This window comes from Temnothorax nylanderi, unplaced genomic scaffold, assembly GCF_030848795.1.
Source record: "Temnothorax nylanderi isolate EJ_2023f unplaced genomic scaffold, tnyl_v1.0 TNYL_tig0044_pilon, whole genome shotgun sequence".
NCBI classification, from domain to species: domain Eukaryota; kingdom Metazoa; phylum Arthropoda; class Insecta; order Hymenoptera; family Formicidae; genus Temnothorax; species Temnothorax nylanderi.
In genome coordinates this window covers 1,155,869-1,169,438 of record NW_027249106.1, presented here as the reverse complement: position 1 = coordinate 1,169,438, position 13,570 = coordinate 1,155,869, and the positions used below count along the sequence as shown (strand labels likewise).

Sequence of the window (13,570 nt, the reverse complement as noted above, 5' to 3'; positions counted from 1 at the left end):
TCGCCAACACTCGCCAATCGTCGCAGAAGCAGTATCGATACTTCGTACATCGTATCGTTGATACATCGAGATATCGACGTATTGTTTGTGTCACTGTGTGTATTTATATGGGTGAGAGAGACTGGTTTGGGACAAAGTAACGGAGTAATAATCATTATTTGTCTATATTATGCCTAAGTAATCGGCGGATCATAGTTGAGATCAAGAAGTACAATTAATCAGCGTCCAGTTAGTACATTTATTCTACGGTAATCTCACCGCTGGTTAAATATTGGATGTTCTTCTATGCGCTTAACCTCACGGGCATGAAAAAAGACATGTTTACCGGGGAACCGTACTGACTATGACATTAGTAGCTTATTAATTTTAACGAACTAAATATCACGAATTCTTATATACATCTTTAAAGTCATTTAGTCTTGATATAATTTATACGGATCACACTTGTCGCGCTAAGTATATGGAATGCAGGCTACAGAACTCTCTTATTATCGCTGTTTATTTTTCTTCTAATTAATCTTAATGTTATTCTCTCTTGACAGAATGGCCGGCCCATCCTCTGACCAGAGTAGTATCGCCCAGAAGACATGGGAGCTCTCAAACTGCATCGAAACCATCAGCACCATGGATGAGATTTACAGATATGACAGAAAGGAGCAACAGGATATATTAACTGCCAAACCATGGGAGAAAGAGTAAGGATAATATTAATCTATACACGCGAGAACCAAAAGCGTTAACTAATCGGGCATTTTCTTTTATTTGTAGCCCCCATTTCTTCAAGGACATAAAAATATCTGCCTTAGCTCTGTTAAAAATGGTTATGCATGCACGATCTGGTGGAACATTGGAGGTAATGGGTCTCCTGCTTGGTAAAGTAGCAGCGAACACAATGATCGTGATGGATTCCTTTGCTTTGCCAGTCGAAGGAACTGAAACTAGAGTAAACGCTCAAGCTCAAGCTTACGAATATATGACAGCGTATATAGAAGCGGCTAAACAAGTACATATACATATTTTGTAATAAAAATTTTGTAAATATATGATAATCTTGTAATAATTTATTCTTTAGGTCGGTAGGCTAGAGAATGCAATTGGATGGTATCATAGTCATCCTGGATACGGTTGCTGGTTGTCCGGTATTGACGTATCCACTCAGATGCTCAATCAAAATTTCCAAGAGCCATTTGTTGCGATCGTCATCGATCCTGTGAGAACCATTTCTGCTGGCAAAGTTTGTCTTGGTGCATTCAGAACTTATCCCAAGGTACATCTCAGGCAATGTCTTGAAATCAGTCCATTATTCTAGAGAAAAAGGATCAAAGATACATGTTTACTTCAGTTTCAAAGTTACTCAACGATACTAACTTCATGTTCTCTATCCTGAGAAATCATTGTAAATCATTTCAATTGTATGTTGTTTTCAGGGATATAAACCTGCTAATGAAGAGCCGTCAGAATATCAGACGATACCACTAAACAAGATCGAAGACTTTGGTGTTCATTGCAAACAATATTATTCCCTGGAGGTGTCCTACTTCAAATCCGCATTGGATAGACGGCTGCTCGACTCATTATGGAATAAATACTGGGTGAACACGTTGAGCTCTTCTAGCCTATTAACGAACGCGGACTACACCACTGGCCAAATATTCGACTTGTCGGATAAATTGGAACACTCGGAATCGGCTTTGGGTAGAGGATTCGTCTTGGGCGGCACGGATCCTCATGATCGCAGTACAGTGGAAAAACTCATAAAGGCGACCAGGGACAGTTGTAAAACCACTATCGAAGTTATTCACGGTTTAATGGCGCAAATTATCAAGGACCGTTTGTTCAATCATGTCGGCAGTAACGCATCTTGTGATCCTCAGCAAAAATAATAAAATTCAGCATAATATGTGTGATAATAAGTCTGCTTAAAATGTGTATTTGTAATAAAGATATGTATCCTCTCGTTTAAAGTCAAGATCTTTGGAACGATTACTTTGCAACATACGCGATCAGAATTTCTTGACTCGGAAACCATTTTCGCTCGAGAAACTTGTGCAAGATCAAGGATTAAAATTATCAGTATCAATTGTTACAATCGACAGAATGAAATATCAGCGTTCGATAGTTTCTTTACGACTTCATGAAGACGCTTCAAGTACACGAATGGCGGTTTTTAAAAACGTAGTGGAATAAAAATACATTTTATTTTCACACCTTGATTCGCTAGAAAGTATATATACAGCATTTTTATCATTGATCAATATCCTCATGTATGTATTTATATATTTATAGGTATGTTTATAAAACTAATATGTAATATTCAGAACAAGTAGGCAGAGCAATACCCCCATTGAAGGGCTGACGTGCTGTGTCACAGACTTTAAGGACAAGGCCACTCAGAGAAACGCACACCCACCTGTTCTATTTTATATATTCCTATACCTCGCGCGCGCGCGCGCGCCCTCGTATCTCGCACAACATATAAGGGACGGAGCTAAAATGCATACAGTTATATACTCAATCAATTGTAAACCTAATCGAGAAAGTTATACATAAGATATCCCGTTAGAAATCAGAGGAGAAAACGTAATGATTGAAAGAACGGCGCTCTTGAGAGATGAATCCTTATGGTATGTACATACATCTACACCTATTTCGCATCACACTATGATGTTTCGTCGGAGCGAATTAAATAATTAAGTACAACAGCATATTTTATAACTTAATTCATAGAAAAGCCTAGAGAGAAAATAGATGTCTAAAAACATGGTTTTGCCAACATTCTATTGCTCTCAGCGTATTTCTTCCTAACTTGTATACCTATTATAGGGCTTACATTTGTCGCTCGTCATCGACAGATGTGAAAATTCGACAAAGTAAGTATAAAATCGTACGAACATTATGTTAAGTGAGCGAGTTTTTTCCGTACATTTCTCTTTCTCTCTTTACTATTCGACATATATAATATATATACACACAAGTGATATCTCTGAGACTGTAAGTAATTCAAATTGAATAGCAAATAGTAAAATTAAAATTTCAAAATTAGGTAGTAAAAACATCGTTACTTTGCTGTTAATTTTATGTTAGTGTTTACTGCAACTTTAAAGGTAAGCTATTGTCGACGTATACATACGATTAGCCTTCTTTATGTTGTGACTTTCGTAAAAATGAACGAAAAGTAGAACTAGATGACCAAGGGAACGGGCTTTTGGAAAAATTAGCGGGGAAAGAAGACCCTGTTGAGCTTGACTCTATAGTCTGGCACTGTAAGCGGATATGAAATCGAACTTAAACAATTTCACACTTCCACTTTGTAGAGCAATTTCGTAGCCGCATGATACCGGAGTTACCGACTCTGCTTTACATCGTAATTCTCGCGTTAAAATCAATTTGATAAAATTATACAGTATAGCGAAATACCATTGACGTCTCGCACGAATTAATATCATTCGGACGCGACGAAGAGGTGTTTAATTGGACCACTAACAGAACCCCGATACTTCTCGTAATAATAAACTTCTCGCACAATCAGATGCAAGGTTCAACATGCATACATACGCGCGACAGATATAACATGACAATCAGAATTCAGCCCTCCAATGTTACTCTGTATACTCTGAATACGAATTCGAAATTGTGTACTCGCGCTACGCACGTAACACACTCATGCACCGTAGGCGTTGTGTGTGTATGGGTATGTGTTGTGTCTGTGTGTACATCCTCCCCCAAAAAAATGATTTTTTTTTCACACTCTCTCTCGAAGACGGAAACGTGGATATTATCGTATTCGCGTTATTGAATCAACAGTTCTATCATATACACATATAAAGAGTCCCATCTCGCGTGTCCTTTTTTTTCTATTTCTCCTATCGCGTAAGGATTTCCTTGCCTCTATACGTCACTGTGATTATCTAATATTTACAAGACGATCATTCGCGAGTCGTCCGCGATATCTTACAAATACAGCGGTAGAAAAGATCGTATTTTTTTTTTGTTACAGCGAGAGTTAAGCGCCTTCTCATAGATAACTTTTTAGGGCAGCGACAGAGCACTTTCGGTGACGGAATCTCCCTTCGAATCCTTCCAGGCTTTCTCACGTTCTATTGTTCTCGAGTGGCGTGTGATGTGTCTGATGTGTTTCTGTTGTCTTACACTCGTCTTTCCCTATATCTCTTCGTTTTCTATCTCATTTAGCCTACGTGAGGAGAAATTACGCGCTAAATTAGTAGCCGTAAAACAGCGGGAATGCAACCGATCGGAGTACGACATCTCTCTAACTTCCTCCGCGTGTTTCGGTTAGAAAAAATATTTACATCTCTTTCCTTCTCTCTTCCTTTTTTATCCACACACGTGCGGCACATTACGAGAACGATAGACAACAGTGATACAAAACGTAATTTTTGAAAGACCGCGACGTTAACATCACATTACTCGCGACAGCCTTTATATACGCGCGGAAGAGAATTAATACCTCACTTTTCATTGCGAGTGAGTTTTCAGAATATACTGAACAAATCGCACGCGAAATTAAATTATCATACTTTTTGACATACCCAAAGTCTCTCTTATAAAGTTTAGGTCATGCCTTGTCGGTGTCGCGCATACAAAGATTGCTTAATTAATACAAACGTCTGTGTGTGTGTGTTAAATATATCCATTTGCCAAGTTGTATATTTCACTGTTCTTGACGGAGAGACGAAATTGCACTTCATCTTTTTCCCAATCCCTTTCAAAATTCGATCAATTATCTTTAGGCAGGCATATGTACAAATGTATTTTATATTACATCTTGTCACTGCGATGTCGAAACGGGAAAGTTATTGACTTCCGTCTGTTCCAGAACTGGTCCAGTCGGGCCCGTATATGATATACGCAGTCTCATCCTTAACGATGTCTAAGGAACAAAAGAGAGATCGTCGATTAAAGGCAAAAAGCTCAAACGACTATTCTGTATAGAAATAACATATTGAAAACTAACTCTATTCATATTTGTCACTCTCAACACTTGAGTTACTTGACCAGACGGCGGAATGACAGTACTCGACGGCGATAACATTTGTAGTTGGAATGTCTGTAAGCGGGAAATATACGACAAATACATTAGTTTGTGATATACAACAAGTAATCGTAAATGTAATTGTAAATGCGTATGTGTCTAACCCTAGGAACTGCTGCTTGAAACAGGAAATCGGTTAAAATGGTGCTTCCGGAGTTTTGAGCCAACATATTTATGACTAACAGATCGGGAATATCGGGCGGTCTTTCCAATTTAAACGTTATTTTGAGCCCTGATTTGTCCAAGACCACCATGTTCGGTAGTTCTGTAACAATGATCATGATTTACATATGCTAATCAATCCGTGATATTCTTTTAGATCTTATGACGAACCATTTTGCACCGACGGAGTATTGAGCAATCCATCTACTAAGAAGTTACTGTTGTTCGTGGGACTGAACATCGGTGTGGTTGGTGTCTGCGGTTGAAGTGGTAGCGTGGGAGCGACAGGCGTAGGCGTATTCAAATCTAAACTTCCGAGCAAATCCAACAGGTCATTGTTATGCGCCGTGGTCGAACTCGGCGAGGAATTTTTGTTGGTCGTCGCCGCCGGCATCGTCACTCCTACATCCGTAGTTCCAAGTAAATCTAAAAGTGCACTCTGTAAAATTGCAAAAAAAGAAGAATGTGAGATACTGATAGAGCTCTTTCTTCAAGTTAGCACACTGCAAAATTCATGTTTCAATGTCATTAGAAATCTTGTATATTATTCTTAATTTACATGTTTATAATTTGAATGAAAAGATATGTTAAGTAGTACGCGCTTACTGAATCGGATGTAGTCGTGGCTGATTCCAGAATCGTAGACTTCTCGTCTTCCGGTTCTGGCTCGCCGTTCACCAGGCCTATGATACCATTGGCCTGCGGTCGCGCAGTTTCCATCGGCGGCATTCTCTCGAGCAGCGCAGGCCGCAGGTGATCGTACTTTCGGAACAACTGCGAGAATTCGATACCTCTCTGCTGTAATTCGATATGCAAGTTGCTACCAAACGTATCTATGATCTGACGAATTTTCCTGTAATACAGAATATTACGTAAACATTATATGCGATAAGAATCTCTTTTGCTTTAGATATTATAAGGATAACCATGGATGATTAAAGCGATACTAACTCGTGACCTTTCTGGAACCTCGTGCTCAATTTGGTGAGAGACAATAAGGTATACTGTTTCGTAACAACAGTGTTCTGCGGACTCCAAAGTAACCTCTGATACACGTCGATAACTTCGTCTTCTGTCAACTGATAACAAAATTTGAGAAATTTTTAAATTACTATCGTATATATACATATATATCTAGAAAAAGTATGACAAATGGCCTTTAAGACATGATTAACACAGAAAAAAAGTTGTTCAAACGTTTCATTAGCAATATTCGAGTCTTTTTATGTAAGTTATGTAAGTTAAGAAGTAATACTGTTGCTACAGTTGAACTTACATTGACTGGAGTCTCGGCTTCTTCCGACGGTGGACCGTACAATAACAGATCGCCATACTCGCCGATGCACCACGTGGCAACTTGTGCCAAGGGCTGCTTGTCGGATGTGTCCTTTTCTAACGCACGCCACAACGCGCCAACAGCATAGCCCTGCTGTAACTGCGTCTCCGAAATTAATTGAATCGTGCATGCTACCACGTCGTCTCGCACGTAATTACCAGCCTAAAATTAAAAAAAAAATTGAATATCGGTAACTCTCTCGCATTCATGTATCTCGTATTATGTTCTCGTAAAAATACATACCGCGACAAGCACTTTGAAGAGCGTTTCGAGGTGCCAGCGTTTATTCGGAGCGAATCTCTCCGCAGACATCACAATATTGCTGCTGCATTGAGCCTTGAATTCTGGATCGGCACGTTCCAGGAACAGGAGTAACTCCTTCATCATGTTTCTGATGTTGTTGGTATTCACGAGCGCGAAACTCAGCTCCATCGCGCGTCTTCTGATCGATACGTCTGGGTCCTTCAGGCATTCCTGAAATACGCCGAGAGAATATTAATCGCAATGAATAACTTTATCTTCGTGCTCAAAAAAGAAAATCTATAAGTGAATATTTTACTAGAATTGTCGATCGATGCCTCTGCACCGCGCTCGTGTCCATGTAAACCGTCTTCAATAACGTGTTCAAGGCCACGTATCTGATATTCTTGTCGTTATTCAATAAAAATCTGCCCAGTATGTTGACCGCTAGGACTCGAAGCCCGCTCTCCGACTTGATGTCCATGATCGATAGAACCGTCTCGTAGAGTATCGTGTTACCGACGTTTTTGGTGGTTTCCGTGTTAGTGGCGACTTGAGCAAGAATGTCGTTCATGGCTTCGGACGTATCGACGTCATTGCGTCCCAGAATACGTAGGAGACGCAGTATCTTCACCTGAAGAAACGGATCCGATACTCCGGATACATCATGCTCGGGCGAGTATCCAGCTAAGATCAGGTTCTTCAAGATTCTTACGAGGTTTGGCACGATCTGCAATGAGATCTATATTTATCTCCGTTTAATTTCAAAGATTTATCGTAAACTTTCAATTTAACTCAATTATTAACATTGATTACAGGAAACAAGATTGATAGAACAAGACATTGCAGGGTAACATACATTTTCATGTAACATAACAAAATACAAATAAGCACTATCTATCGCTTTAAAATAATATCCAAAGAGTCCGAGTTTTTAGCTATTTAAAAGTAATTATCTCGGATGCGAATTATATCATTAATTATCAATATTATACAGGCTATTTGTCTTGTAATTATTGCTACAGACTATTTAATTAAACATACGATAAAAAAATTAACTTTTTATAAACGAGCTACGATAAACATGCAATTATAATGAAGAATGTCATCATGCCAATTACAGGTATTATATAACTATTACTATTAGTAATATTTTTCTACATATATAACTACTTTTTTCCACCGATAAAAGATTCATGTACTTGTATATAAAAGATTTTTGTTTGTAAAAGAATATAGATGGTTCGATACTTTTAATTATTAAAAAATAGCATAGCAAAGCAGACGATGTTGATTTTACATTTTGACAGTTTCAACGTCTATTTCGGGCAAAGTAAAAGAAAAGAATGAAGTCTGTGAGTAATAAACATACATGCAAAGATACAGAAGAATCTTTATATGCATATTACCTCACGATGGCCGCATTCCTAAGAAAGACAAAACCAACGCTTATATTACGTATGTTCACGTGATAAATTTGAAGGCATTAACCTTGTGTTAAACTTCACGAAAGATATTGAACGATTGTCTTATTATTATTATTTTTTTAAAGAAAGATAGAAGAGAAACTCGCACATATTTATATCAACGAAGCTGTTTAGAATCTATTTAAAGCAAGTATGTATTACAAATGTAAATGAAAGATCGTGTTTGAAATTTTGATATTGTATTAACATAAAGCGCAGGAAAACACTCTTTTCCTCATGATATTTATAGACTCGTAAAGAACAATCTATGGTGTATACGTTTATTGCGTAACATCAATAAAATATTCTTTCGGTTGACTATTTCGTATCTATCCTCGTATAGAGATTAAGACTGCATTCTTTTCCGTTACTATTGCTAACGGACCATAATTACCTAGCAAACATAAGTTTCAATTCCTAATGAATAATTCCACTATACACTAGATACTCCTTTTAGCGGGTTTCTCTACTACTATCTAACTTGATATCGGCCATACTAGATAGATCGATCGGTTATGTAATGCAATACTACGACTCGGACGGGTAGATTTACAGCACCAAACCGCGTCCTACATAAACCTGTTCCAGAACTAATGTACGCCGTATCGAACAAATATCTCTTGAAAATACCTTTTTGAAGTGATTCAGCGTGTCGACGCTGTTCTCGCACATCTCCGTGATGAGGGTAACGCCGGTAATGAGAACTCCATGATTCTTCTCGGTGATCAGGCTGCGGGTAGCCGGCAGAAACATCTCCATCAGTTCCGGCACGCGTCTGATGATCCGAAAGGCGCAGAGCGCCGCTTTCTTTCGGATGTACGCGTTCGGCGACTTCATCAATCTCTCCACCTCGGACGCCAAATCCCTTGCCATTTCCGGCGACGCAATTGCACCAAGGGTACACAACGCCAGACCAATGACGAACTGTGTAGAACTGTTCAAGTCACTGTGCGAACAAAAACAAGAGGAAGACGTTGACTCTTTTGAAGAGGAAGATTCTTTTTCAAAAATGTAGAATATTGGCATTCGATATAGAACGGTCATTACTTTTTTAGACAATTCGTGATCAGGAGATGTACATCTTGCCGCTCGTCCAGCAACAGCATGGCTCCCAAATAACCGATTCGTTTATCGGTAAATTTGGGCGAAGCGATGAGTTTCAAACATTCCAATTGACCAAAATGCGCTGGATACCTGGAACGTCATTAACGTGTCTTCTTAGTAACTTATCCTCCCGATAATATCAAATCGCGGTAATTAATGCTTTGATACACACCCCAACATATGAATGTACAGTAACTTGGCGATATTGCGACATCTCCATACGCTGTCTTCTTCCCTAAAGGTCGAGCGAATATACGCGCATTCCTTATTCACGACCGTCCTCTCTTCCGCTGCCGTTCGTGCAGCCCGTATTTGTCTAATCAGATCCCTCAACCGCGTCGGCACAGGCATCCTAACTGTCGAGACTTTCAAAGTGTGAAAAAGTTATCAGTATAAATTTACACTATCTTTGGTAACTGCTGATTCCGCTTGCAAATAACTTTGTATATTAATAAATTATCACAACGATGTGAAAAAATGTAACTCGTAAATTTTTGAGAATGACATGGGCGAAGTAAATCCTGTTACTTATAAATTAATTTCATTGTTTATAAATATATACGTTAAGATATAAAGACAAAAATTTTTATTTGGTATTTTTAAAACAATTCAATTAATTTTCAACGTGTGAGAAAAGAATCTATAGAAGATAACAAACAAGCAGAATCAGATGTTCCAATGATTAGCTATTTACAGCCATTGCGAGTCAATTAAACGATACACCTACCTCTTTCCACAGCCTCATTGAAAGCCTGCTTTATGGAGGCCATGTTAAAGGCTGGGTTAAACCTGAAAAAGTACACACCCATGCTGCTTTATGAACATTAGCACTCCTACCTGTCGAATCTACTTATCGTGCAATGACACTTGTATTATATCGCATAATTTTACTGCAACCAATTTCATATCTTGCAGTATAAAATGTAAGAATAAAAGCTGCATCTCCGCAGTAAGTCACATCCATATTAAAAGATAGATATATCATAATCAATATAAAGATGATAAACTAACAAATTCTGTTGCAGATTATTAAACACTTATGACAATGTCTAAGACGAAGATAATACGAACGATTTTTCTCTCACTGTCTCATTCCTGCCCGTGCGAGTTGAAAATTATTGAAAGTACACATATACGAGGGAGACTGTATGCATTACCCATGTTCTGAGGCATTCATCGTTTCTTGACTTGAGCTCTGAACCTATGCCACAAACTGCACAACGAAAACCAAGACGTAGACGAGTACAAAACACGAACTCTGCTATCTTCCTAGTGGACACAGGACGACAATAATATAGAGCATGTTAGTATCGTTTGTATCTATTAATACACAATATTAATAGATTATGTCAAACCTGAGCATCAAAGTAACGTACATAATCAAGGAATGAGTTGATCTCTCATGCAAAGTGAGAGTTACAACTTAGGTTTCATATTTCATAAACCTTCTATAGATGCTTGCCCTATTTCATAAAGAAACTCTACAGCTCAATTCACTTTGCATACCACCTTCACAAATATCCTTCATTTACCACAAATAAAACTTATAAATTTCTAAATTCCTAAAATCAGATTTTCTATCAGAAAGAATTTTCTATTAAAAATGATTTAAGTTTATTCAATCTGTAGCCACTTAGAAAGAGAAAGGCGACATGGAGCTCTGTGATTACCTTAATTGAGTGTTCATGAGTCCAAGTGACCGACAGCTGTGTCGTGATCAGCACACAATTGTATACTCTATTAAACATGAACGCAATTTGACGGAGAAGGCGGAACGCAAGGGGGTATAGCTCCAAAGTGCTTTCTGAAATAGGGCATCGGTTTGCGAGCTCGGTGAACATGCGGACGCATTAGATATCGCGACACATCGCTCGGCAGGAGCGTGAAGGACGTACCGGCCGTGCGCTAGAATCTCGGCCACCGCGAGGTATTGCAAAACACGGCCGGCTTACATAAAAAAAAAGGAGGGGGGCCGCGGAGTCGAGCGCGTAGAGCCGAGGGTTAACCCGCGGCTGTCAAACGTCGAGCTCCCTCGCGGAAGTTCAGCGTGAATGGTCGTCGCGAATCCGTCGGGGAGCCAACTCGGCCAACGACTTCCTGCGTGACGTGTTGTCGCGTATGTAGGGTACACGCGGTGTGACGGGGACGGACGTCGAAGGGTACGGGAGTCCTCGCCTGCCGCGCGGGAGGCACTACCGCGGCCTGGCCCCGGAAACGGAGCGAACGGTCGCGCTCTGCGCTCTGCGTGTTTACATTACGGTGACGCGGAACGAAGGCTGGAACAGAGAAGCCTTGGGAAGCTCGAGGCTCGAACTCCGAGTACTCCGACTTCCGACCGCCGTGAAGTCGGCGCTCGGAGAGGCTCGTGAAGTCGCCGCCGAGTCCTCGAGTAGGCGCGAGCCGTGCGCCCTCACGCTCCTGCCGTCGCGGTGGCGTACTCGAGGAGTACTCTGGAACGCCAACCGGTCGTCCGACGGTACCGTCCACCCGTCCGGATACCCGATCCGAGACTCGGAGACTCCGGAGGGGGGGGGGAGGGCGCGCGACGGCGACTACGTGGATACGTACCGTGCGGCGCCGTCGAGTCCCGTGAAGGCGGAGACTGATCGCTAATCCGCGGCCGCGAACCCCATGAATATAGCTCCGCTTGCGCGAGGTCCCTACCCACACGATCGTCAACCACACGGACCACACGGACCACACACACACATACACACACTGCCAACGGCCAACCTGGCTGTCCGCCCGCGCGATAGTCGCGATACCGAGCGCCGAGCCGCCTAACGACGTGCTCTCTTTCTCTCTCTTTCTCTCTTTTTCCCTCTCTCTTTCTTGTCGCCTCGTCGACAGGCGTGCGCCACGACCGACGACGGGAGGACTCAAAAATGGCCGTCGACGTCGTCACCCCGACGTCGTCTCAGGGACTTTTCACCAAGAAAACGCGCGATCGCGCCCGGAAACGAGCCGCGAATTCTAACCTCGCGACCGCACGCGACTCGAGGATGACGGAGAAGGAAAAATCGCGCGAGAGTCACCTGAAGGCAGGGAACGCGCCGTGAACGTGGCAGCACTGCGCCCCGACCGCGAGATTCGAATGCCACGGGACTCGCGGGAGCGGCAGATCCGACATCCGACGGGGAAGAAGGTTGATAAGTACTTGATCTTCCGAGAGGATGAGCCATGCGTTCGATCAATGATGCCGAGAGCGAAAGAATTTTCACGCGGTCGTGAAGACCTCGACTTTACCACCGATAGTACCACCGGTAGAATCTTCGCTTCCGCCTCTCACGATAAGATAACGCGATTTCGTTGCATTTATCCGGATCGACGGGAGCCGTAAGTCTCTTGTACGACAAGTGTCATTGCACGACTGACAATGATATGGTCACATTGCTCTTTTACAGATACAACCCACACATGAATCCACACATGGGACGCACAATCACAATCGGGAGATGGCGCAAAGTATTATCTTAATTAAAGCGACTTGAGATTTAAAAAATGATGAATTTATAGTGCAGAGTGCAGCTGTTTTTATACCCGAGTTTTCAACTAGTTTTAAGCACTAAATGCGTCTACCGTTGCACACACCCACAGTCCTTATACGAGAGAAGTAAAATTTCAACTCAACGGCCACATTTAACATTTAACACATTTTGAATGTGATACACGAATACAAGCTACAAGCTCGCTAGCCCGATCTCCTCCTCCCTCCTTAATGTTTCTTAAAACGCTACTCCGGTTAATATCAATCCTTGAAAACATATAGCTATATGACGCACGCTTCCAAGCGATAAACGTCCCCATCTGCCACATCATAAATTGAACAAATCACCTTCTGTTGAGTTCCGGTGGCAAGACACTCCAATCCTCGGCGTCGTAATAAGGCCACATATTACGCGATAATGTTAAACAAATAAGGAGCTTACGACCAAAAAGATGTGCATAAAAAAAAATCACAACCTATATATCAAACGGGGTACAGGTGCACGATCAGTCTTGTACGCTCTAATCTGTCGCTCTTTATCACTAATATAATAAAGTACCGGGACAAGGTGTGGGCATTATCTCTTATCTCGGTGACTACCTTGATATCAGGCATTCACACTCACACAGATCCAGATCCTAACGAGATCTGATAGTATCAAATCATTTTGCATTCATTACTTTGAAATATTTTTAAAAAGGAGTTCTAAACATTTTGCATCT

At 41.0% G+C, this 13,570-nt stretch overlaps 2 protein-coding genes and 1 long non-coding RNA gene across 21 annotated transcripts; 2 read left to right on the top strand and 1 right to left on the bottom strand.

The window, feature by feature from the left end:
• The first annotated feature begins 8 nt into the window (after positions 1-8).
• Csn5 (COP9 signalosome subunit 5) lies at positions 9-1,969 on the top strand. 3 transcript variants are annotated; one of them, XM_071704905.1, is made up of 5 exons: positions 9-144; positions 543-695; positions 769-1,003; positions 1,073-1,267; positions 1,428-1,969. In XM_071704905.1, the coding sequence occupies exons 2-5, from the start codon at positions 544-546 to the stop codon at positions 1,881-1,883; spliced, it is 1,038 nt and encodes a 345-aa protein (XP_071561006.1). In that variant the 5' UTR covers positions 9-144; position 543; the 3' UTR covers positions 1,884-1,969. The 3 variants fall into 3 exon arrangements, with proteins under 3 accessions (XP_071561006.1, XP_071561005.1, XP_071561004.1); XM_071704904.1 differs by having other exon boundaries at positions 81-228; XM_071704903.1 differs by having other exon boundaries at positions 88-248.
• A 210-nt stretch (positions 1,970-2,179) lies between these two features.
• On the bottom strand, positions 2,180-13,497 carry Ap-1gamma (adaptor protein complex 1, gamma subunit). Of its 17 annotated transcripts, XM_071704881.1 has the most exons (17): positions 11,032-11,243; positions 10,738-10,923; positions 10,519-10,630; positions 10,089-10,150; positions 9,534-9,726; positions 9,305-9,451; positions 8,888-9,203; positions 8,201-8,218; positions 7,111-7,521; positions 6,795-7,025; positions 6,492-6,713; positions 6,167-6,294; positions 5,822-6,068; positions 5,387-5,654; positions 5,158-5,318; positions 4,976-5,068; positions 2,180-4,891 (listed from the first exon to the last, which is right to left on the bottom strand). In XM_071704881.1, the coding sequence occupies exons 3-17, from the start codon at positions 10,536-10,538 to the stop codon at positions 4,790-4,792; spliced, it is 2,619 nt and encodes an 872-aa protein (XP_071560982.1). In that variant the 5' UTR covers positions 10,539-10,630; positions 10,738-10,923; positions 11,032-11,243; the 3' UTR covers positions 2,180-4,789. The 17 variants fall into 17 exon arrangements, with proteins under 17 accessions (XP_071560982.1, XP_071560981.1, XP_071560987.1 ...); XM_071704880.1 differs by lacking the exons at positions 10,738-10,923; positions 11,032-11,243 and adding an exon at positions 11,930-12,070; XM_071704886.1 differs by lacking the exons at positions 10,738-10,923; positions 11,032-11,243 and adding an exon at positions 11,930-12,070 and having other exon boundaries at positions 9,534-9,717.
• On the top strand, positions 12,001-12,881 carry LOC139771820 (uncharacterized). Its single transcript, XR_011717994.1, has 2 exons — positions 12,001-12,697; positions 12,766-12,881. It is a non-coding gene; the product is annotated as an uncharacterized lncRNA (long non-coding RNA).
• Positions 13,498-13,570: the final 73 nt, after the last annotated feature.

Coding starts and splice junctions, on each gene's coding strand:
- Ap-1gamma (XM_071704875.1), bottom strand. CDS start 13,255: ATGTGGCCTTATTACGACGCCGAGGATTGGAGTGTCTTGCCACCGGAA. Junction 5,319..5,386: donor TACTCCGTCGGTGCAAAATG/GTTCGTCATAAG, acceptor TCATTGTTACAG/AACTACCGAACATGGTGGTC. Junction 4,892..4,975: donor GAGTGACAAATATGAATAGA/GTTAGTTTTCAA, acceptor TTTGTTCCTTAG/ACATCGTTAAGGATGAGACT.
- Csn5 (XM_071704905.1), top strand. CDS start 544: ATGGCCGGCCCATCCTCTGACCAGAGTAGTATCGCCCAGAAGACATGG. Junction 1,004..1,072: donor ATATAGAAGCGGCTAAACAA/GTACATATACAT, acceptor TTTATTCTTTAG/GTCGGTAGGCTAGAGAATGC. Junction 1,268..1,427: donor CATTCAGAACTTATCCCAAG/GTACATCTCAGG, acceptor TGTTGTTTTCAG/GGATATAAACCTGCTAATGA.